This window comes from Dendrobates tinctorius, unplaced genomic scaffold (genome assembly GCF_039654945.1).
Source record: "Dendrobates tinctorius isolate UK_male_01 unplaced genomic scaffold, ASM3965494v1 ptg000070l, whole genome shotgun sequence".
Lineage (NCBI taxonomy): Eukaryota > Metazoa > Chordata > Amphibia > Anura > Dendrobatidae > Dendrobates > Dendrobates tinctorius.
The window spans coordinates 74,055,054-74,080,125 of NW_027361738.1; the positions used below are offsets into that span (position 1 = coordinate 74,055,054).

The window sequence follows — 25,072 nt, forward strand, 5'->3', positions numbered from 1 at the left end:
AGGGGGGACCGCCGATGTCAGTGCCAAATTCAGCTGGATGTGCGCCCTTAGACCTTAGACGCACATCCAGCTGAAGTGTACTGCAGCGCAGAGACCCCTCGGCTTCCTACGCTGCAATACACGTTGGCGGCCAATCAGAGGCCAGCAGCTGATATCAGCATGCCTGGCAATGACATCGCCATAGCAGGTGCACCCATGTCAGCTGCTGGACTCTGCACCGGCTACAGAAGAGGAAATCGCACGTCAAGGAATCAGAGGAAAGGATAGTAGAATGTTTTCTTTTTTTTTCCTTTTTATGCAGAAGCAGAACAGGGAACATATATACCAGGAAGGTGCCCAGGACTGGGGATGTACATACCAGGATGAGGAACATATTTATACCAGGATGGGCCAAGGATGGGAACATATATATCAGGATGGGAGACATATTTACCAGGATTGGGGACACATATACCAAAAAGGGGGACATATATACCAGAATTGGGGACATATATACAAAGAAGGGGGACATCTATACCAGGATTGGAGTCATATATACCAAGAAGGGGGACATATATGCTAGGATGGGGAATATACTGTATATCATGAAGAGGCCCAGGACTGGGGATGTATATACCGGTATGATGAACATATATACCAGAAAGGGAGACATTTATACCACGATTGGGGACATATATACCAAGAAGGCTACCAGGATGGGAAACATTAGTTTAGAATGGAGGAAATTACTACATAATGAACGGTGGGGAAAACATGTATGCATTTATAGGATTTAGAACGTTACATGGGCCCATACATCTGACCAACTTGGCGGGGGGCCCAGGTCCAAATTTTGGACTAGGGCCCATCGGACTCTAGATACACCACTGCCCCGATTAAACCACTGAACGTTTGGAAGAACGCAGTGGGAAAGGGGCCTAACCCAAGATGGGGAGGGGAAAATCAACATGGCAGTGGGGTCCAGATCGATCACTGGCCAACACACATTTTGGTGCCTCAAATGTTAGAGCTTTTTCTGGGAATATTAACCTGCTGATTCCAAAAATGGAACCATTCGGCCCACATTAGCTCTTGTATTTGAGATACAGAACATGTGCCAGATACCACTCTTCATGATATTTTAATGTAGTGTTTAAATTAATATATTGTATAACAAAGTATCTGAAGAAACACAAATGTATGCACAAAAACATGACATATGCAACTATGTGAATGCTCTCACTATATCCGTTAACTTGTACAGTATGTAAAAAAACAAACCAGGGACCTGAAGAAAATAATGAAAAAAACGCGTTAAAATTTACATCTACGCGCAACTGTTCTAAGCAGATCAGGATAAAGAAAACCATAATTTACCATCTACACACTTTGGATGTAATTATGTAATAGAAAAGAATAAAAGTGATTTTTGTCATTTGAGTCTTACACTTTTATGCAAGTGTGCAATTTAGGAAAGCAAGCAAATGAATAGTTGTGGAGCAAAAAAAAAAAAGTGGGTAATTTAAATAAGCTTCCCATTGTAATAAGAAGGCTGAGGCATGCTACCTGAGACACGAGCAGTAAGGCCTCTTTTACACTTCAGTTTTTTTTACAATCAGTCACAATCCGCCAGGTTTTGAAAAAAACGGATCCTCAATTTTCTTTTGAGGATCCGTTTTTTTTCCCCATTGACTTCCATTAATGGCGGATTGTGACGGATTGCCGTCCGTTGCATCCGTTTTTTTTGAGGATCCGCCAAAAGTTGCTGTCCGTCACCATCCTCAAAGATTTCAAAACGGAGCTTGCAACGTTTTTTTTCTCTGGCGGATCCTCCAGACACTCATTTAACCCGAAATTCTCTCTCTCTCTCTCCTCTCTCTCTCGTCGGGGAAATCTGCCTGTCCGACAAGTTTCCCATGCGGCTCCGTTTCTGGCGGCTTTTAAACTTCGCTCTACTCTGACACGCCACCGAGTTTCAGAGTCAAACATACCTGACTGCAATCATACAGCCGGTGCCTGATACAAGCTGTCCGTTGATCGGGCAGCTTATATCAGCTTTCAGGCTTCCTTTAGGCTGTGTGCCCATAATGAGTTTTTTTTTCTCAAGATTTTCGCTGCATTAAAAACACAGCATCTTCCACTTCCAGCAAAGCAGATGGGATCATCCATTTGCGCTTTCTTTGCGCAATTTAAACAGATGTAGTTTGTGTGTTTTAAATTCGCACGTCAATTTTTTGTGTGGGTACGCTGAGTTTTATGTATGGATTTTCCCCATAGACTTGTATTAGAGGTGGAAAATCCACAGTAAGGGCAGAGTCACACTGCCATATTTCTCGTGCGATAATCGCATCGCACTGAACGGACTGGCCGGCACCTCTCCTGACCTGAGCATGACAGCATGATGGATTACTATGCAGCTGTCAAGCTCAGGTCAGGAGAGGTGCCGGCCAGTGCGAGTTTTACAATGCGATTCTCGGACGAAAAATACGGCAGTGTGTCTCTGCCCTAAGGCTGTGTGCCCAAGATGAGTTTTTGGTGTTGCGTCTTTTTGCCGCTATGTATAAGGATATAAGTAATTGGCAGTGCTTTGGACGCAGCACATGTCCGATACGTCCAAAGTGCTGCTGACTATTGAATGCAGGTGAATCCGCATGTGTTCATTAATCCATGCGGAATCACCGTGCCCTATACATTGTATGGGTGAAATTTATCTTGCAGAGTCTGGCGTCTCTGCAAGATAGACATGCTGCGGTCTGGAAAGATGCACCGCATGTCCATCTCGGCAGGTGAGCAGCGGGTGTCTGTGCACGTATAGTGGGCATGAGAGTTATTGAAATCTCATCCACTATGCTGTAACATCTGGACGCTGCTGGTTGGACGCTGCACAATGTTAACTGATTGTGTGCACATAGCCTTACAGTTCCAGCAAAGTGGATGAGATTTAGGCTAGTTTCACACTAGCGTTTATTCGACACAGCGCAAGGCGCCGCTAAGCCCCACCCCCTGCCGGCTCCCTGCCCGCCCCATCCGGTCATCGCCGCCTACTATCGCACATGAACGCTTGCGATCTGCGCACCCTATCTTTAGCATAGGGAGCGCAGATCGTGCTCTGGCCGTGCGCTAGTAGGATTTTGGCGTGCGCTGCGCACTTTTGAAGGTGCGCCGAAATGCAACATGCTGCGTTCGGCATGCACGGGCGCACCTTCAAAAGTGAGCAGCGCACGCCAAAATCCTACTAGCGCACGGCCAGCGCACCCTATGCTAAAGATAGGGTGTGCAGATCGCAAGCGTCCATGTGCGATAGTAGGCGGCGATGACCGGATGGGGCGGGCAGGGAGCCGGCAGAGGGCGGGGCTTAGCGGCGCCGTGCGCTGAGTGGAATAAACGCTAGTGTGAAACTAGCCTTACAGAAATCTCATGTCTGCTTTGCTTTTTTTTTTAAGCTACGTTCCACGATGAGCTTTAGGTGACTTTGGTGATGTTGCTGATTTTCTGCACCTGCTAAAGGAATTAGATTACTTGCGTTTTCTTTTTCATTGCGTTTTTTTTTTAATCTATTCGCACCTAATGCAATTCTATGGGGAAAACTCCACATAACACTCAGATCAACCGCAAGAGAAACTGACATGTTGCAGATTTAAAACCCGCACCGCAGGTCAGTTTATACAGCGTACAAAAAAAAAAATCACTGTGCTCTCACAGCCTTAAATTTGTTGCAAATTTGCAATAAAAAAATCAGCCGCGTGCGCCACATTTTTGCAGAGGTTTTTCTATAAGGTTTCAGAAATATTTGAAAAAATAAAAAACGCGTTAAAAATTGCAAGAATAAAAAAATCAAAATGCCCCCCCCCAAGAAATCTTCAACAAAACCTCATTAGGTCACTGAGGCCTTAAAACAGTATTTTTTAAGTCATTTATCTTTTTTTTTGTTTCCTGTAGAAAATGTGTTTAGAGCAAAATACAAACCGCATTATTTTATTTGTTGTTGTTATTATTATTGTGCCTTATTTTTTTTGTGCACTTTCAAAATTCAGCAACTTTTTTTTTTTTTGGCGGGGGGTGGCTTTTACATGGGATAATAGGATGTTAAAAATGTGTGAAAAAATCACATGAAACTAAAGGAAAGGATATTCATGGTGTAAAAAAAATAAAACCAAAACAATACAACAGACACCCCCAAAACTTTGTCTGAAACTTTGGTATGATGGAAATCTATGAGAATCTTCCGCACCGAATCTGCTTGATAGAAAATGCTGACTGATAATATATACCGGAGCAAATGTCAAGTGATCAGCCAATGAGGAGCCTTCCTCGCGTCATGTGACCGGTCTGATGACAGCTGCGCGGCCATATTTGTGTCGGGCAGAGCGATCTTTCTATTGGAGCAGAGCCGAGCCTTTTTCTTGCCGACAGGCGCTCCGGTCTTTTCGATCAGTCGGAGACAGGTGAGGTGAGAACGCGTGTGGGCTCTTCGATCACATGGACGTTATGGTGGCTGAACGCTACAATGTGTGCCCATTTCAAACATGGCGGCTCACGTGCTGCTCCTAGGTGGGTGTGCGCGTGTCGTGTTGCAGTGCATTACAGCAGGCGGCGTGTCCTGACTGCTCCACATGCTGCAGAGGGGTCATCCACAGGGCGAGTGAGCGGTGTCTGAGCCCTGCAGCCGATAAGCCCAGGTGCCGCAGCTGACTGCAAGAGGTGGAAGGTACAGTGCATGCAACATGTGGCAGGACAGCATGCTGGGAGTTGTAGTGCTATGCTGCCATTCCATCTGGTGACATGTAATGTGGGCCAGACAAAGCCCAGTAATGGCAGCTGTATGCGATAGAGAACCATAGGTTCCCACTCCGATCTCAATGTTTCCTCCTCGTCTTCCAAAAACTATTTATATATATATATATATTCTCAAAAGAATCGAATCCTACTAAATCATTAATATCCTTTTCTAAATGGTGCACTGCTTCCATTATTTTATGAAAAAAAGCAGAAATTTGGCAAAAAATGTTGAAAACTTTGCAATTTTCAAACTTAATTTTTTTTGTGCCCTTAAATCAGAGATGTCACACAAAATGGTTAATAAATAACCTTTCCCACGTGTCTACTTTACATCAGCACAATTTTGGAAATATATATATATATATATATATATATATATAATATATAATTTTTTTTTTATTTTTTTTTTTTTGTTAGGACCTTATAACGGTTAAAAGTTGACCAGCGATTTATTTGTTTATTTTTTTCCAACAAAATTTACAAAACCATTTTCTTTAGGGGCCACCTCACATTTGAAGTGCGTTTGGGGGGGGGGGGGGGGTAAATAAAACGGAAAATACCCAAAAGTGACACCAGTCTAAAAACTGCACCTCTCCATGTGCCCAAAACCACATTCAAGAAGTTTATTAACCCTTCCGGTGCTTTACAAGAACTAAAGCAGTGTGGAAGGAAAAAATTAACATTTTACCTTTTTCACTTTGGAACCAATGTTTTTTCTTTTATTTTCACAAGGCTATCAGGAGCAAATGGACCACAAAATTTGTTGTGCAATTTCTCCTGAGTACGCTGATACGTGGGGGAAAGCCACTGTTTGGGTGCAGGGCAGGGCTCAGAAGGGAGGAAGCACCGTTTGACTTTTGGAACGCAAAATTGGCTGGAATCAGTGGTGGCGCCATGTCTCATTTGGAGACCCCTGGATGTACCTAAACAGTGGAAACCCCCAATTCTAACTCCAACTCTAACCCCAACACACACCCTTAACCGTAGTCCCATCCCTAAGTTTAACCCAACCCTAACCCCAAAGGAAAAATGGAAATAGATACATTTTTATTATTATTTTCACCTAAGGGGGTGATAAAGGGGGATTTGATTTACATTTTTTTTATTTTGATCTCTGTGATAGGGTCTATCATGGTAATCAAAATGAACTAATAGGAAAATTCTCCTATCGGTGCCGGCCGGCAGACCTCAACGGGTGCACTGCGCATGCGCTTGCAGTTTTCTTCGTGGAAGAAGACGCCGGCAGCAGGGGGACATCACAGGGGGATGCAGGGACATCAGAAGTACTGTGGAGGGAATCTGGGGGGGGACCCCAATACTCTCTCTGATGTGCGATCACAGAAGAGAGAGAAATTAAATGGAGAATTGGACCTTTTTTTTTTTTTTGCGGTTGCAGTTATTCCGTGCCATATGGCGTGCTCTGGTAACCGCCTGGCGCATGCACACAACCCAGCACTCCAGGCAGGTTTCATAGGCTTGACACTTGTGATCTGGTCAGGTGACATATAGGAGGAGATCTCGCCGGTGGAGGCAGGAAGACGTTGAGGTGCCACATTAAGAGAGGGGCAAGCGGAGGTGGAGGTTGTGATGCTCCAGCTCTCTTCTATGATGGAGGAACAACAGCAGGATCCACAGCAGCAGCGTCATCTGCATGATCAAGGGAGTGATCACAGTGGTGGCAGATGCACAAGTAACAGCAGCAGTAAAACCAGCTAGAGGTCCAGAGACTTCTGTAAGAAACAACCTTGCGACCCAATACAGCCTCCAGATCTGGTATCCTTGAGTAACAGGGGTGGTGAGTGACCTTCATGAACGTTCACTTTGCTATTCGGGCACCCTTGTTTATCTTTCCAAATAGGAGATGCCTAGGAAATCTGTTGACAAGTGCAAAAATAAAGACTGTGCAAATCCCCGTTACCATCCGACTTGCAGAAAAGTATGTGTACATCTGACATTCAGAAGACAAACTTTGAGGAGGCCCCTGATTTTGCATTAAATCTAAAATCAATCATTAAAGCAGAGGTTAAAGAGTCCCTCAAATCCCTGATGCAGACAGGCACAAATATAGAGAAAACGACACCTAGACAAATATTGCTGGATTCAAATAACTCCCCAGAGTAAAGAACGATTCTGACTTGGGATCCTCCTCTTCGTCATTGGAGGATGATGTCGGTGGTAGACCATGCTTTCTTGTGGGAGACACGAGCAGGTTAATTAAAGCAGTAAGAAGCAGCATGGGGCTGGTAGAAAGAAAAGACCCTAAATCAATTAAGAATATCCTGTTTGGGGGGCCTGGAACATAGAAGGAAACGTACATTCCTGGTAAATGAGAAAAAAAAAAAATACTCCTTAGGGAACAGTGGAAGAGAGCTGATAGGAAGGCCTCATTGACCTCAGGCCTTGTCTGTAAAGCCCTCATACACTCAGGCATGTGCTTAAAGATAGAGTGGTCTTGAGATGTGACCCGGTCAACCTTCTAAAGGTGGCTAAGAACTAGGACTCAGGAGATTGGTCTTCCCTTTTTTGTAGCACACCAAAAATCCCAAAGAAGAACAGTTCCATACACTAGCCGTCAGAAGAGCCCTAATTAAATATATAGAAGAAACTAAAGGGTGGCAGAAGACCCAATAGTTTTCAAGGGGCTAGGAAGAGGCTTAAAGTCTCCGAGTGCCTTAGCAAGCTAGATTAGGGAGGCCGTGAGTATAGCTTTTTTGGCCAGTAATTTGTCAATTCCAGAAGGCATTTAAAGCTAATTCCACTAGAGCGATTGTGATTTCTTGGGCAGAGAAGGTGGAGGTACCCATCGAACAGATATGCAAGGCAGCATTTTGGTCCTCTCCTTCAACCTTCTACAAACACTACAGGCTGGACTTATCCTCCACAACTAATCCATCTTTTGGTAGAAGGGCTCTACAAGCGGTGGTCGCTCCTAAGGTGGATTGTTGTTCTATATAAATCTCTCATCAGGTGGTGTTGTCATGGGTGAAGGGAAAAATCTTAGTTACTTCCCGGTAATGGGATGTTACAGAACCCATGACGGCACCCTTATATTCAAATCACTGGTTTTGGGTGTACTTTAAGGTGGAGTAAGGGTGGTTTCACATTTGCGTTTAAGGCCGCAGCGTCGGCCTGCGTACGGCTGCTGCTAAGCCCCACCCCCTGCCGTGCCTCCGCCAGTAGCTCCGCCTACGGACGCATGACGTTGCATGCGTCCTGCGTCCCATATCTTTAGCACTGGGGACGCAGGCCGTGCGCAGGCATGCGTTTGGCGGCGCATGCGTCCTTTTGACGCTGCGCCGACCAGCGCCAAACGCAACAGGTTGCAATTTGGTGTGCTCGGCGCAGCGTCAAAAGGACGCATGCGCCACCAAACGCATGCCTGCGTCCCCAGTGCTAAAGATAGGGGACGCATGCAGCGTCATGCGTCTGTAGGCGGAGGCACGGCAGGGGGCGGGGCTTAGCGGCGGCCGTGCGCAGGCCGACGCTGCGGCCTTAAACGCAAATGTGAAACCACCCTAAGTAGAATTGGAGTGTGAAGATGAATTAGTTTAGGTATGAGGTCCCCTCATGCTCTGTAAACCAACAGATGTGGAGGAGAGGTGCTGCCCTTTATTTCGGTCTGTTTTCTGTCCTGGATGGGCAGATCCTCTCTCGGGTGGTGCAGTCATGGGTGATGTCATCTTAACAGTTATACTCAGATGCGGGCTGTACAGCACAGTTGTCAACCACGTAGCTTTTGAGTCTGCTCCATACAGGCACATCACACAGAGCCAAATAGGTTGAGTGGGCCCCGGCACTTGGCTGGGTTAGTCGGGTGCTGGCACCAGCTCTGTTGAGTAGTAGTTCCTTTACCGCTAGATTGATGTGTTGGGGAACACTTTTATAATGCATGACAACTGAGAGATCCTGAGCTGTGACTGACCCCAGCACAAGTTCTATATTTGTGACATTTATCAGGGTTGTGGTAGGAATTTAAAAAATGGCTGGGCAGGCAGATTGGATCGCACCAGGAGCAATCGAGCTGGAGGAAGCATCTAGCTCTGTGTGCCTGGATATTATGTGCCTTTTTGATTTGAAGTGGTTTGGTTTATTTGCAGAACTCGTGCTATAAAGATTACTTTCCTTACGTGAACTTTCCTCCTGCCTGCTTCTTGCCAAAAAAAGTTATTGAGCAATTCTACACTGTAACCAGTTGTCAATAGATGACTTGTATAACAAGGACCATTAAGGCTGGTTTCACATTAGCGCTTTTTAAGCGCACGCACGGCCGGGGGTAGCTCCGCCCCCGAGCCGGCTCTCTGCCCGGCGTGCCCGCCCCTTGCTTGTAGCGCCGCCTCCTAGCGCACAGCGGCGCCTGTGATCGGCGCACCCTATCTTTAGCATAGGGTGCGCAGGCCGTGCGCTAGTTGCGCTTTGACCTGCGCTGCGCACTTTTGACGGTGCGCCGTGCGCGCCAAAATCAAACTTTTCGGATTTTGGCGCGCACGGCGCACCGTCAAAAGTGCGCAGCGCAGGTCAAAGCGCAACTAGCGCACGGCCTGCGCACCCTATGCTAAAGATAGGGTGCGCCGATCGCAGGCGCCGCTGTGTGCTAGGAGGCGGCGCTACAAGCAAGGGGCGGGCACGCCGGGCAGAGAGCCGGCTCGGGGGCGGAGCTACCCCCGGCCGTGCGTGCGCTTAAAAAGCGCTAATGTGAAACCACCCTAACAGAGATACTTGGGATTTTGATTAAACTGTGCCACACATCTACTGCTAGAAAGGCTGGGCGACAATCGGTTGTGCCACCATTCAGGCAGCGCAGCAGCATTTGCAGCAATGCCTTGTTATGCAGCTGTTCTCCAGATATCCTCTTTAGAGCTGCACGAAAGCTGGGTGACAACCTTAGTGACATCTGTGGTGGTGGCCTCTATGGGTTGTCACCCAGCTCTGACAGGTAAAAAGGAGAAATGAGTTAAAGGGGATTTCTCTCTTCTGCATCGGGTACTGAGATGCTGCTGACCTGTGACCTGGCGAACATAAACCTCGGCATGGTCGTATACGTCTGACAGGTAATTAACGAGACTGGTTTGTGTGCACGATTCCTGATGAGTGCCCTGAGGTAGATGTAGAAGTGAAATCCCCTTTATTAGGGCTTAGTCCATTGCAGAGAGATTGACTAGTAAATGTTAGGTTATAATTTCGTGAGAAGTCCTAGGTGGGCGTTTGCAGAGATTCTTCACTGGGGGTGGTCACTTTATTCCCTGTATGCCATTAACCAATCAGAGGCAGGAGACTTCATGTAGTGGAGAGAAAAAAAAACATCCTAAGAGAAGGTTAGAACTATCTTTCTCCTATACGGCATGTAATGACAGCCCTGCTTTCCTCCATGATCTGATTGCTGGCAGCTATTTTGAAGAGCAGATCTATGTGTTGTTACAAACACCTCTTGCAGCTCTCGGTACTTTCAGTGAGGGAGAAGGGAGGGTATAGAACAGCTGACCGCTAACAGAAGAGCTGCATGTGGTGTTTGTAATGACACACAGTCTTTCTGCATTCTACAAATTAGATGTCAACAGTGAGATTAAACTGTCTGTTATTGCATATCTCACAGGAGAAAACCAGAAAACCTATTCTGACCTTCCTGGGGTTGTTCTTTCGCCCCCTGCATGATTGTCTTCTGCCTTTGATTGTTCAACGTTGTGTTTGTTTTTTGTTTTTTTTTAAACTTCTCACAGTCTGTATCTAAAAATAAATAAGCAATTAGAAATCTTCACACTGCTCCCTGGTTTGTTTTTTTTTTTTTTTTTTTTTTTTTTTTCTTTTTTACTCCTTATTGTTTCAGGAAACAACATGTGCACATAGCCACAATTGTCAGATTTTGACCTTTATCTTTTGCATTGAAGCCTCTAATGAGCATGTGCAGTGGTCATTGTGAAGGGAGGAGGAGGAGCAGACGAGCTGTGACATCACCTATAGTGTCTGGTGGAACTTGTGTTATCAGTGTTGTATAAAGGTGTCACCAGTCATTGCATTGCTGCCTTTGATGATAATGAGCCTGCTGAAAACATTTCCTGAAAGGACAGGAAGCAGGAGTCTAAAAAGAGGAAAAAAAGCTCCACTGGCAAGTGTGACAATTGAAAGATTTTTAATTAAAAATTGCAGTATGAATTTTTTTTTTTTTTTTTTTTAAAGATGCATGTAAATTAAAACCTGATGTAAACCATTTTCTGATGACTGCTTCCCTTTACATTCAAATGAATTCCCTGAGGGCGCCGGAACTGGAGCTTTTTACTTGTTGACGTCTCGCACATATATAAATATTTTTTTTTTTTTTTTATATTACTCTTTCATAGATAAAATGAAGGCTGAGGATGCACCAGCGCTGGCGTCTACCAACATCACGCCTTTCCAGCAGATGATGGCTTCCTCTGCAGGCGCTTTGCTTACATCGCTCTTTGGTAAGTATTCAGTCCAAGCATTTTCTCCTGTCTGAGTGTCCTGCGTCATTTCCATATTATATCTCCGTTGTCGCGGAAATATGCAAGAAATGATAAAATCAGTTACGATAGATCACCCCGGGGTTGAGCAGCGCTCCTCGCGTAATATGTACCGTATGTAACCTTATTTCATTTCCTTTCCTAGTAACGCCTTTGGATGTCGTAAAGATTCGTCTTCAAGCTCAAAGCAAACCTTTCACAAAAGGTAATTGTTACACCCGTGCACGTAGGGACCCTGAAGAGATTCTGTCGCCTCCGAAAACCCTCCAATATTCTACTTATTCTGCATAGTCTCTCCTGTGCATTGAATGTTAATGAATGAGAACTATATAAGTGGCGCCCATCATACCCACTGCAACGCCATTGTTTGCCGATGGGTTACCACCATGGCAGCGGGGGTCCGACTGAAAGCCTCTGTCACTGCTATGTCACTGTCACTCCATGTACTCCTATGAAGCCTGGAAGATTCCGATTTAAAAAAAAAAAAAACCCCAACTCAGAATTCTATTTCAGAGCTGTTTTCTAAGCCTGTTCTGACCTTCCTGGGGTCGTTCTTTTACCCCCTGCAGGATGACTCATTATTGTTTCAGGAAACAACGTTTGTACATAGCCAACATTTCTTTCCTCTTGTCCTCTATAGGTAAATGCTTTGTCTATTGCAATGGACTGATGGATCACCTGTGCGTGTGTCTGAACGGGAACAGCAAAGCGTGGTACAAAGCGCCGGGGCGATTCTCAGGAACCGCGGTGAGATTCAGGTTTCTGCTGTTCTGTTACTGACATGGGTTGCAATAATTGACTGTACCCTACTTGTCCACTTTTCATTATGTGAGGATTTGTCTTGATCCCACTTGGCTACACGCTGAGTTTAAATACCACAGTCACATTTTGATGCACACGCCAGTGAAGGTAAGATAGGGGTTGCCTGGACTTGGGATAAAACTGTGTTGTTGCTCTGATTGCCATCATAGCGCTATGCACACAATCGCGATTCTCTTGCAGAAGGGCAGTCGCATGCCAACTAGTCTCATTCTGTTTCTCTCAATATAAGAGAATTTACAGAAGCCGGATGCTGCTAGTCGGCTTGTGACTTCAAATATGCATATCTCAAACATAGTATCTTGACTGTGGCTCACTGCACACTGTAATCATTCTGCAGTCACAAAGACTGACTTCAGACTTTTTTTTTTTTTTTACTAATTGTTAATTCAATGTAAGAAGTCGTAATGGTAAAGAAAAACCCCAATTGGGAGATACTTCAGAAATATCAGTAAATAACCATAGCCTGAGAGAAGATACTGCTCAGGACAAAAGTGAACACTTACACTATTAATGTAGTCCCATTTGTAATGTTTGTAACAGTGAAAGGACTTAAATTAATCAATCATTAGTAACCTAATCGTACTGCTAAGAATATTAGATGCAATCTCAAAATTTGAGTTGCGTCCAGCAGTGCAGTTGAATATTAACAAGTAATACCTTATATCTACTAAGTGTAAGCTAGAGGACAACCGATTCACAAAGCATCACATCCCTCCACCTCGACGCGCGTTTTGCCCTGCTTCACAGGGCGAGGTGGGGAAACTTTTGTGGTGTCTTTAATTCAGTGATTTTTCGATAATTAAGCAGTCTGTACAAGTGTCTGCATGTTCTTATATTTTCCACACTATTTTATTTTTTTTCCTATTTTATCTACAGGATGAATATCCTATTAACATTTCTTTTGTGATGTGTGTTTTCTTATTTTATTTATTTTTTTTTAGGATGCTTTCCTACAAATTGTCAGAAATGAAGGCATTCGATCTCTTTGGAGTGGGCTCCCACCCACATTGTAAGTGCCGCTCCAAAAAAAACCAAAAAAAAAACATCCATGACCTAAGTAAATACTTATTAAACCCTTCACCCCCAAGCCTGTTTTCACCTTCCTGTACAGGTCAATCTTCTACAATTCTGACCACTGTCACTTTGTGGTAATAACTCTAGAATGCTTCAACGAATCCCAGTGATTGAGATTTTTGGGACACCTTGTGCTTTACAATACTGGTAAATTTAGGTCAAAATTTTTTGAGTTTATTTGTGAAAATATTGAAATTGTGGCTATTTTTGAAAATTTAGCCATTTTTCAAAATTTCAATTTTTATATCCTTAAGTCAAGCTGCACAAAATCTAATATATACTTACCTATTAATGTTTTCACATCCTGTTCCGTCCAGATGTGTCCGGATCCCAGAATTCCAAGCGGCAGAAGTTCACCGACCGCCATATTGGGACACAATATACAGTGGGGCACACTGTATATGCCATATGCACCACACACACTGTATACGTCGTACGCAACACACATACTGTTTACGCTGTACACACACACTCTGTGTATGCAACACACACTGTATACGCCATATGCAGCCTCTTGTGTGGTATCACCAGAAAGAGAGGGTGGATAGGTGGGTGAGCACGTGGGGGGGGGGGGGGGAAAGAGATTCTCAACGCTGTCAAGCCTGCCCCCATAGTGACATTACCGCCCTCCCTTACTGCAACAGTAAGGCTAGTTTCACACTAGCATTTGAAGGCGCAGAGGACGCTCGCCGTGTAGCTCTGCTCCCTGCCGTGCCTCCTGCGGTCAGCTCCGCCTATGTGCGCATGACGCTGCATGCGACCTGCGTACCCTATCTTTAGCATTGGGTACCCGGGCCATGCGCAGGTATGCTTTTCTTGCCGCATGCGTCCTTTTGACGGTGCGCCGACCTGCGCCAAACGCACAGTGTTGCGTTAAAAGGACGCATGCGGCCGCAAAAGCATACCTGCACACGGCCTGCATACACAATGCTAAAGATTGGGTACGCAGGTCGCATGCAGCGTCATGCGCCCATAGGCGGAGCTGACCGCAGGGGGCGGAGCTTCAGCTCGAGCTTCCGCTGCGCCTCCAAACTCTAGTGTGAATCTTGCCTTACAGGAGAAATTGAAGCGTGCAATTTCTCCTGAGTACACCGACACCATATGTGGTGGAAAACTACCGTTTGAGCGTAGGGCTTGGAAGGGAACGCCATTAGAATTTTAGCCGTTAGGAGCGCAAAATTGGCTGGAATAGATAGCAGGTGCCATGTCACTTTTGCGGAGCCTTTATGCTACCAGCAATGTGGAAGCCCCGTATACTTCTGTTAACAGGTGACGAACCCAAGTGGGGACTTGTTTTTTGTGGGTTGATTAGAAGTTTTTATTGACATTTTTATGTAGAGATTTTGTATTAGTTCACATTTATCCGGCGCTCTACGCTGAGCGCTTGCATCTGGATTTCCATCTTAATACCTGAAATGCATGATTCAGATGAAACCCCCCGGCCCCAAGGGATCCATTCACTATAATGAGGCAGCAGAGTTACTCTGGACTCAGTTTGACCGCTGTTCAGCGTTATCCTTTTCAGAGGTGCACAAAACTGTGACAGACCGCACTTTTATGCTCTATTAAAAAGACGAACACTGCCGGATCACAGGTCATATGGCATCTACAGTGCCTCCAACTACCTCATTATAGAGAATCTTCCGCTGGGAATTCCGCCTGAATCGCCTATTTCAGAAAATTGCACGGAGACTCCGATGTAAGCGCTCAGCGTAGAGCGCAGGATAAATGTGAGCATATTTACTACAAGTCAAGACAGATCTTTTTTTGTTCTGTTGTTTTAATGATGTTCACCGTGTGATAAATGTGAAAAGGCAGCTTTATTCTTCGGGTGAGTACGATTACAGCTATACCCGATTTGTATAATATTTTTTTTTTTTTTTCTCTCATTCGTCTTTTTGATTGAATTTTATTAAACTTTCTTTGGCAATTTGAAAAAGCTTTTTTTATTTAAATTTTTATTCCCCCCCCCCTCCCCCTACGATGTTCACTGAAGGGGTTAACTAGTGTGACCGTTTTATAGAGCAGAATGTTCCGGACTCGGCTTAATTTTTATATAAACGTACATATTTATTGGTATAATTTTTTTTTTTTTTTCTTTTTTGTTTTGTACGTATTTGAGACTATAACTTTTATTACTCTGATCACTGGCATTTTACCTGTTGGTTTTAAGGGTTTTGCTCACACTTGCATATAAAACAGAAAAAACATCAGATTAAAAACACGTGTAATATGCACAAAAGGGAACAGGTCGGTTGGACAGTATTCACACCACCCAAAGACTGAAACACAAAGAAAAAAACACAGTATGACAAACGTGCAAAAATACTCTTGTAAAAAATATATAACAGTAGGCAGCAAGTGCTAGTAAAAAGATAACAAAAACAGGGTATTTAGTTGCTACGTTTTTTTAAAAAATGTATACTAAGCCACTCCACCGTCGTCACGGTATACCCATCTCGGAGCAGTCCTATCTAATGCATTTAAAACCTTTAGTTTCTTGCTTATGCAAGTTTTGGGAGATTCCCGCTCCTCTCTTGTGTGACATGCACATAAAGAGCCATTTTGCACAGCGTGCCCACATCAGGAAGCACCTTTCTGAATCCTGCTCATATAGGTACTGTTCACATGATCATTAGATAGGACTGCTCCAAGAAGGGTATACCGTGATGTGGTGGAGTGGCTTAGTATACATTTTTTGCAAAAAACGAATCAACTAAATACCCTGTTTTTGTTATCTTTTTACTAGCACTTGCTGCTTACTGTTGTATATTTTTTACAACAGAGTATTCATGCACGTTTGTCATACTGTGTTTTTTCTTTGTGTTTCAGAAAAAAAAAATCAGATTGCAGTCTGACCAATTTTTTTTTTCAATGAGGCCGTGCAGATCTTTGTGTTTTTTTTTTTTTTTGTTTGTTTTTCTCTGCTGTATTCAGCATGCTGCGGTTTCGCTCCGAAATCGGATGGGTGCGAGAAAAAAAATCGCGTGGCATCCGATTTTTACAGAGACATTACAATTCTGTAAGATGGGAAACTGTAAAAGATTAATAGCTGCTGAGGAATAAAAAATGGATTGTATACGGATGAGAAGTGAGGAAGAAAAAATCCTCCCACTCTCCTGGATGACAGCGGGACCGATTTTTGCAAGTGTGAATGAAGCCTCTCAGACCATGCTCCGGGCACGGCAGATCAGAAGGTCATCATGTCATGGCAACTGCTGTCGGGGCAATTGGATGAGAAAAGTTGCCCCCTCCCTCTCCCAGCCTTCTGAATGCTGTGATCACAGCATTTAGAGGGTTAAAGAGGCCGGGGCGGTGCAGGCACCGCTCCTGGTAGCGACAGACAGATCTCAGCTATCATTGAAGCCAAGCTTCTGTCGACAATCGCGCCGGCACATCTCCAGTACGTCATATGTTGTGAAGGGGTTAAAAGGTGCATAAACGTCACCGCGCAGACTCTGCTTTCTTGGCTAAGATTACAGAGGTATTCCCTTCTCTAAAATCCTATTCAATTATGTAGGTGTAGTAGTAATAATAATATTGACAAAAACCTCCAATTAGAAAAGTATAGTTCTTTTGATTAGCTATGTCGCTTAACCCATGTGTAGGGCATTGCAGTAGCTTGGAGTAGCACATGAGGTAAACGACGTAGCTAATCAAAAGAAGAATACTACAGAGCTAGTCAGAAGGACAATATATTTCTAATTGGAGGTTTTTGCTGATATTACTATTACACCTACTACATGTTGGGATAGGATCTTGGAGCTGTGAATGCCCCTTTCATGTTTTCTCCAGTTCTTCTCCTAATTTTCCCAGTCACATCTGTGTCCTCCTGTTACTGTAACTTAGATTCTATGAATATAACTTTTTAATAATTTGTATCCACAGAGTAATGGCGATACCAGCGACTGCTATCTACTTCACCTGCTATGACCAAATACGAGACCTTCTGATCCACCGTGTGAACAGTGCAGAGACGGCGTGCCTCATCGCCGGGGCCACAGCCAGATGTAAGTCCTGCCGTCCACTGGACGGTCACCTCCCGACCTCACAGTCTGTTTTACTAAATGGCTGTATTCTCCATCTAATATATTTTACTTGTATTTTTTTTTTTTTTAATTTTGTTCCTCCTGAAATGAATTGATTGACGACTTTGCGTGGATATTTCCTTTTTGTCATTGGAGTCTGTCCCTACATGGTCACACTGTAGATGCCTATCCTTTTTACAAGGGCAATGCCCAGTACCAATTTTTTTCATGAATTTCCAGGAGGAATACCACAATTCAGGGCGCGTCAATTATCACATGTCAGTGTGAACAGTAAGAGTCAGAAGCTCAAATTTAGTACATTTGGTGCATGTTGCGACGTCCACGCTCTTCTACTACAATTGATGCAGCGTTTGGCTCCACCAGTCACCACAAGCATCTTTTTATTTTTTAGAAACCATTGCAAAGACAAAATAGTAATAATAAAGACTTGTGCTCTCTGCCTGTTTTTCAGTGGGCTCAGCCACTCTCATCAGCCCATTAGAGCTGATCCGGACGAACATGCAATCTCGACCGCTGTCCTACAAAGAGCTGACGTCGTGTATCCGGACTTCTGTGGCCAATGAAGGCTGGCTGTCCCTGTGGAAAGGATGGGGCCCCACCATCCTGCGAGATGTTCCCTTCTCAGGTAGGTGTATGTGTAAAATGGAGAAAACAAATGTATTTATTTTTAAACAGCCTGTTAGCATATTACTGTGTTGGTAAATTGCTTGTATTGTTTGTTCTTTTATATCATCTAGAAGATTTAAGTACCAGACCCAACATGCGTACCTACTGATGAATTACATTACTGATCCTGAGTTACGTCCTGTAATATACTCCAGAGCTGCACTCGCTATTCTGCTGGTGCAGTCACTGTGTACATACATTACATTACTGATCCTGAGTTACATCCTGTATTAGACTCCAGAGCTGCACTCACTATTCTGCTGGTGCAGTCACTGTGTACATACATTACTGATCCTGAGTTACATCCTATATTATACCCCAGAGCTGCACTCACTATTCTGCTGGTGCAGTCACTGTGTACATACATTACTGATCCTGAGTTACATCCTGTATTATACTCCAGAGCTGCACTCACTATTCTGCTCTTGCAGTCACTGTGTACATACATTACTGATCCTGAGTTACATCCTGTATTATACTCCAGAGCTGCACTCACTATTCTGCTCTTGCAGTCACTGTGTACATACATTACTGATCCTGAGTTACATCCTATATTATACCCTAGAGCTGCACTCACTATTCTGGTGCAGTCACTGTGTACATACATTACATTACTGATCCTGAGTTACATCCTGTATTATACTCCAGAGCTGCACTCACTATTCTGCTGGTGGAGTCACTGTGTACATACATTACTGATCCTGAGTTACATCCTGTATTATACTCCAGAGCTGCACTCACTATTCTGCTCTTGCAGTCACTGTGTACATACATTACTGATCCTGAGTTACATCCTGTATTATACTCCAGAGCTGCACTCACTATTCTGCTCTTGCAGTCACTGTGTACATACATTACTGATCCTGAGTTACATCCTATATTATACCCTAGAGCTGCACTCACTATTCTGGTGCAGTCACTGTGTACATACATTACATTACTGATCCTGAGTTACATCCTGTATTAGACTCCAGAGCTGCACTCACTATTCTGCTGGTGGAGTCACTGTGTACATACATTACTGATCCTGAGTTACATCCTGTATTATACCCCAGAGCTGCACTCACTATTCTGCTGCAGTCACTGTGTACATACATTACATTACTGATCCTGAGTTACATCCTGTATTATACTCCAGAGCTGCACTCACTATTCTGCTGGTGCAGTCACTGTGTACATACATTACTGATCCTGAGTTACATCCTGTATTATACCCCAGAGCTGCACTCACTATTCTGCTGGTGCAGTCACTGTGTACATACATTACTGATCCTGAGTTACCTCCTGTATTATACTCCAGAGCTGCACTCACTGTTCTGCTGCACATTACGTTATTTATACTGGGTCACAGTACATTTCTGTTCTTTCCCTTGCAGCAATGTACTGGTATAACTACGAGCTTGGAAGAAAATTGCTTTGCCAGAGATATAACAAAACAGAACCAACGTTGACAATTTGTTTTGCATCAGGGGCCATATCTGGATCCGTAAGTTACCGTATATAGTATTATATGAATTCTACACTCCAAATTAGAGTATAAGCTCCATTGGGGATATATGTGGAATTTGTGCTGCTATACAGTATAGGAAACAAAAGTAAGTGTGCGTCTATAGACTTATCCACTTTTAAAAGGTTTTCCAGTCTTGTTCCTCCTATATGTAAAAATAACACTTTCACCTGTGCTTACTCACTGGAAGGAACAGGAAGCCTCTGCCACAGGAAAAAAGAATTTAAACCCCTTTTAGAGCTTATTTCTAATATAGAGCGCCAAATGCTCTCACGGAAGAGGCGAAAAAGTGACGAGAGACATAGGGAGTGAAAAAAGTTAAATTTTCAAACATTTTGACTACAATTTTTACTGTATAAAAAAAAAAAAAAAAAACCTTCACCAATGAATATATGAGACTTGTATTGTATCTCAGGATCAGGGAAAAAAACAGAATTCCAATCTATAAAATGGATACGAGTTATCAGAGTTTTGAACTTTGCATAATAATTATTACGTATAACACATTGCGTCGTTCTCTTGTACTTTACCAGAAGGAGAGCTGACCTATATACAAGTTAATCCAAAGGGGCAAAGTAATAGCCGTTTGAAGGGAATCTGTCAGCAGTGTTTTGCTATGTAATCTGACAACAGCATGATGTAGGGGCAGAGACCCTGATTCTAACAATGTGTCACTTACTGGGCTGCTTGGTGCAGTTTTGATAGAGTCCCTGCAGCAGTTATCAGAATGCTGAGCTCTGTATAACACCCCCCCCCCCCCCCCCCCCAACACCACTGATTGGCAGCTTTCTATGTACACAGCCAATCAGTGGTGGGGAGCAGGGCTAGACATATTGGCTGGACTGCCTGACGCATGAGGCCTAGTCCTGCTGTGATAATCTCCTGCTGATAAAACACTGTATTGAAATTAAAGCACATAGCCTAGTAAGTGACACAGAGCTGCAATCGGGCTCCCTTGCCCTTTATTGGACTGCTATCAGGCTATCAAAAACCTGCAGACAGATTCCCTTTTAATTCTTGTAATTAGTGTGAGTCTTCGCTAATCTCAACCTTCCCTTCCCTGACGCCTCTGTGAACTGTCAGCAGGCGACTGATTCACAATGGGTTCTGTTTTGTATCTTAGTTTGCCGCTATCGTAACTTTACCATTTGATGTTGTGAAGACTAGAAGACAAATTGAAGTTGGAGAATTAGAAGTGTTAGAAAGTAAGTGCCGGAGTTTTGTCTACTGCTTCAGGTGGTATGAAGTGACCCCTTTATTTTTTTTTTTTTTTTTTTGTTTGCTTTTTAATAAAGGTGCACAGAAAAGATCTACCTCGACTTGGAAGATAATGCATACGATAATATCCGAGAACGGCTTTCGAGGTCTTTTTGCAGGTGAGTTTTACTGGAATTTTTTTTTTTTAGTTGTTGTTCCATGTGTTGCGTACTAGTAATTCACACGTTTGCCAGTAGGTGGTGCCGCAGTCACTTAGCACTGTGCATATGTGTCATGGCTTCTCTCTGCGGTGCAGTGTCGGACTTATCATATTGCAGACTCCAACAACAGGATCTCACTGTCTTATCAGGGAGTTTAGGGTGGGAGTTCATGTTGTTTTTGCCCATCGGAGACTTTGAAGTGTCTGCAATTAAGAATAAAATAGTGGAATTGAATCCTATCGGTTGTCAATCTGTATACGCCCGGAATTAACCCACCCGCATACAGCGCCAAGGAGCGAAACCAAAAATGAGCATTTCTAGTCTCAACCTAATGGCCTCACAGGGTGAATGTTCTCATGATGGAATATGAACACCAGGGAGCGCCAAAAATTGTACGTTCAAATAACTGCACAAACTTTAGGCACGTTTTTTTGTTTTCTATAGTGGAACAGTGATTTCAACTTGTCTCAGTGAACCTTGCATGTTCACATATGTGGTGCTGTATAGATTTCTTAAAGGGGTATCCAGATTTATGAAAATAAAGAATAATGGTGGAAAAGTTATTGAACTCTTTAAAGGTAGGTTGTGACATGATTACTCACTGTGCGTGAGATTTCGGCTTACTGTGATTGCAAGCACTTTAGTTTAGAATAGCCATTAGCTGGTATGAGAAGGCATATAACCTTTTAAGGCATTTTTATATATTTGGTACATTTGCATAACTACTTGTTCCTTTTAAGGGTGAGTGCACACGCTGCGGTTCACCTGCGGATTTTTCCGTGTGGATTTGCAGGTAAAACCGCAGGTAAAGTGACCTGCCGTTTTCCTGCGGATTTGCCAGCATCTTTTCCCTGCGGATTGACACCTGGACAATGGAACACAGGTGTCAAACCGCTGCGGAATCCGCAGAAAGAATTGGTATGCTGCGGATTTAAAACCGCAGCAAATCCGCAGTATGTGCACTGTGGATTTGAAATCCCATTGGCTAGCATTGTACTGTACAATGTCTGCGGAACTGCTGCGGATGCACAGCAGAATCCACAGCGTGGGCACATACCCTTACAATTCTGGATGAAACATTTAAAGGGGTTGCCCAGTCATGTTATATTTATGACATGTCTCTCTGGGGCTGCAGCAGATGCTACGCATTAAGCAGAGCTGTGCAGTGCAGCAGGGCTCAGCGTTTACATTCGGCCATTGCTGGAACTAATAGCAGCTGAACGGTGGGGCCGTCAGGTGTTGGACCCCCATCTAATCTTTCATTATCAAGATGTGAATGGAGAAACCCCTTGAATGATTTGTGCTGTTCTGCATATGTCTGATATTGAGTCTCTTTCCCTTTTGCAGGTTTGAGTCCTCGCTTAATCAAGGTTGCACCCGCCTGTGCCATAATGATCAGTACTTACGAATTTGGAAAGTCCTTTTTTCGCAAGTTAAATAGTGAGCAGTAAGGAGTTAAAAACTTTCGATTGGGTTTTCATCTGACGCCTCACCGATGTCCTGTTTTGTAGCTGCCGGTGAACCACTGATTGGCAGCGGTCATGATTGAGTACATGGAGGTGATGTAAAGTGCAGGACTGTATGCTAAACTGTACGCAATAAAAAGCCGTACAGGGAATGTGCGCACTACTGTGGGTGACTATAGTGGTCTTCAGTGGAACGTGGATGTCTCGAATGGTCACGATCTGGCTGTTACAAGGTAACCGCTGACTATTGGAAGATGTCTACAAGATGGAAAGTATTTTTTGTGAATGTCTAGGTCTGTGATTGTTCAGTAGCCCAGTTCTACACAGTGACGTGGGATTATAGGTCCGTTTAGAGAACATTTCTAAAAGTATTTCTGGTGTTATAAAACTTCTAAAAGGCAACTGAACTTTTTGTGTTGATGGGACATGACACAGGTTTTGTCTTCACCCCCTCAGTAAAAAAAAACAAACAAACTGGCATGCATAACTTTCAGTACATTTATATGTTTTAGGGACATCTTGCACCCTCGCCCGATAACAAGCTGTGTCTGGGGGGTGAAAGAGGTATGGCTTAAAATGCATCAATATATTCATGCAAAGTAAGACAAAGTACATAAGTGTCTAATATTTCTAGCAAGATGCACCAAGTCTATCATCCAGCCTGCACCGCTGTGATGACCATGGCATATTGTTAGTCTAGTCTAGGTTAAATGGGTCTAACATAGACATTAAATAAACTTTTAAGGAACACAAAGAGATATTTCCAAGATGGTAAATTAAACTCCCCCACCCATAGGATAGGGAATAACTTGCTGATCGCTGGAGGTCTGACTGCTGGTACCATCAGTGACTGCAGGGATGGGGCTATGGGAACTGGACTGTGCAGAGTGCCATCCTCAGCGGAGCGATGGGGAAGACCGCTCCACATCAGCTTCATTTATTGTCAATGGGACGGCTGGAAATAGCTGAACGGCGCCGTTCTCTGGTTTCTCTGGCACTCCCAAAGACAATGATGCAGATTTTACCCCATTATATTTGAAGGTGTAAAATCTCCCAACAAAAATTGACAAGTGGTGCAGATGTAGAAAGCTGCGCTGCTGGTCAGTTTCCATCCCGAAAAACCGCATTCTGTTGATGACAATTTGTTCAGATCGAATGTGTATGGATTGTACTGTCATTTGCTCGGATGCATGTTTGGGTATATTCACACATTGCGGTTTATTATGGATTTTCATTACGTGCAGAGATTTCTTTGCGTAATAACGAAGTCCCATCTGTCTGTAAAGCTTTTTTTTTTTTTTCTTCTCAGGTCTAGAGACCTGCGGCTGGTCCTTAGATCATAGTCTGTACATAGACAGTTTTTCCCAGATGTCTTGAGTTCTGCCTTAGGCTGGTTTCACATTAGCGTTTTTTAGCACAGCGCTTCGTGCGCGTCCATGCGCTTCCTATGTTTAACATGGCGAGCGCATGGTCTAGCGTTTGCCACGCGTTCGTATGCGTTTAAAATCACATGCGTTTTAAGAGTTATCATGGCTAGAAACTGGTTAAATCACATGCGCCTAAATGCAATTGCATGCAAAATGCATGATGCGGTTTATTGCATGAGTTTCTATTGCGCACGAAGCGCAGCGCTAAAAAACACTAATGTGAAAGTAGCCTTACTCCCATCTGCACGCTACTGAAAATGTTTGCTCAGAAATTGTGCTGGAATTCAATGCAAATTTTACACTTTACAATACAGAGCATCAAATAAAAAAATATATATATATATTTTTTTTAAATATCTTTATTTTTTTGGGTGTTACCTGCAACTTGCTGAATAATCTGTGCCATTCAGTAGCCATACATCCAGTGTATGTGTGTATATATTGCGCATAATTTTTGCAAAACTTGAAAAAATTGTGTTTAACGCTCCTGTATAAGAGTGTTTGTTTTGTTTTTGTGCATTCATCTTGTTGGCCTCCTCTTTATCATCAGTATATATTCATTCATCTTATATGGCATCACTGACAAAAAACACACACACCTGTTCACTTTTGTAACAATGCTCCAATGTAGTAGTAAAACTAAAACTTGTACATATTTTTTTTTTTCTTGTCTGCAGCTCTTGCTCGGACCAAATGTGTCTATAGACTGCAAACAAGTCCTGTGTCTGATCCTGCACTCACTCTGCTTTCTGTCTTGTTTGACTTGTCTGTATGTGTTTTTTTTTTTTTGTGTTGTGTTTTTTTTTTTTTTTTTGTTTTTTTTATTTGTGGAAAAGGCATCTCCCTTCTTTAAGAAAAGTGGACCCGAAATGCTTTTATGCACCCAGCAGGTGCTCTCCCGCCCAAAATACAGCGCCTGCTCTCCGATCTGCGGTTATTTTGCGTCGAGCGCTCACATCAGCGCTGCAGCCATTCACTGAGCGTAGCGTCTTGTGCTGTCTACATAATCGGAGCCCATGAACTCAGCGATTGGTTGCAGCGGTGAGGTCCGCTATTAACGTGATGTCACACATCCAGCAAAGAAGAAAAAAACAAAAAAAAACTCGAGACCAGAGCAATGTTGGTGATCAAGGCCTGGACCTGGGGAGGGTGACCTGCTCATGTAGTTATGTATATAAAAGCATTGTTCATGAAAAAGAACATACACTTTAGACTTATTTTTTTTTTTTGTAAATGTTGCATTTTAGACTAAATACAAAAAAAAATATATATTTCAGATGAGTAATGAAGAAAAAATGTTGTATTTTCCTCTTCGCCACGACAGCACCCACTGAGAGAGGGGATCCGCCCCTGGAACAGGAAACCTACAGAGAGATAAATGGGGCGGTCCCCCTCGCTCCCTCAGTTTG

General features: G+C 43.5%; 1 protein-coding gene across 4 annotated transcripts; it reads left to right on the plus strand.

Moving 5' to 3' along the window:
• Positions 1-4,284: 4,284 nt before the first annotated feature.
• SLC25A40 (solute carrier family 25 member 40) lies at positions 4,285-24,004 on the plus strand. 4 transcript variants are annotated; one of them, XM_073581916.1, is made up of 11 exons: positions 4,285-4,424; positions 11,091-11,195; positions 11,380-11,439; positions 11,875-11,981; positions 12,998-13,065; positions 17,019-17,140; positions 17,631-17,804; positions 19,222-19,331; positions 20,476-20,557; positions 20,648-20,728; positions 22,118-24,004. In XM_073581916.1, exons 2-11 carry the CDS (start codon positions 11,096-11,098, stop codon positions 22,219-22,221), a joined length of 1,008 nt encoding a protein of 335 aa, XP_073438017.1. In that variant the 5' UTR covers positions 4,285-4,424; positions 11,091-11,095; the 3' UTR covers positions 22,222-24,004. The 4 variants fall into 4 exon arrangements, with proteins under 4 accessions (XP_073438017.1, XP_073438018.1, XP_073438015.1 ...); XM_073581917.1 differs by having other exon boundaries at positions 4,316-4,429; XM_073581914.1 differs by lacking the exon at positions 4,285-4,424 and adding an exon at positions 4,491-4,530.
• Positions 24,005-25,072: the final 1,068 nt, after the last annotated feature.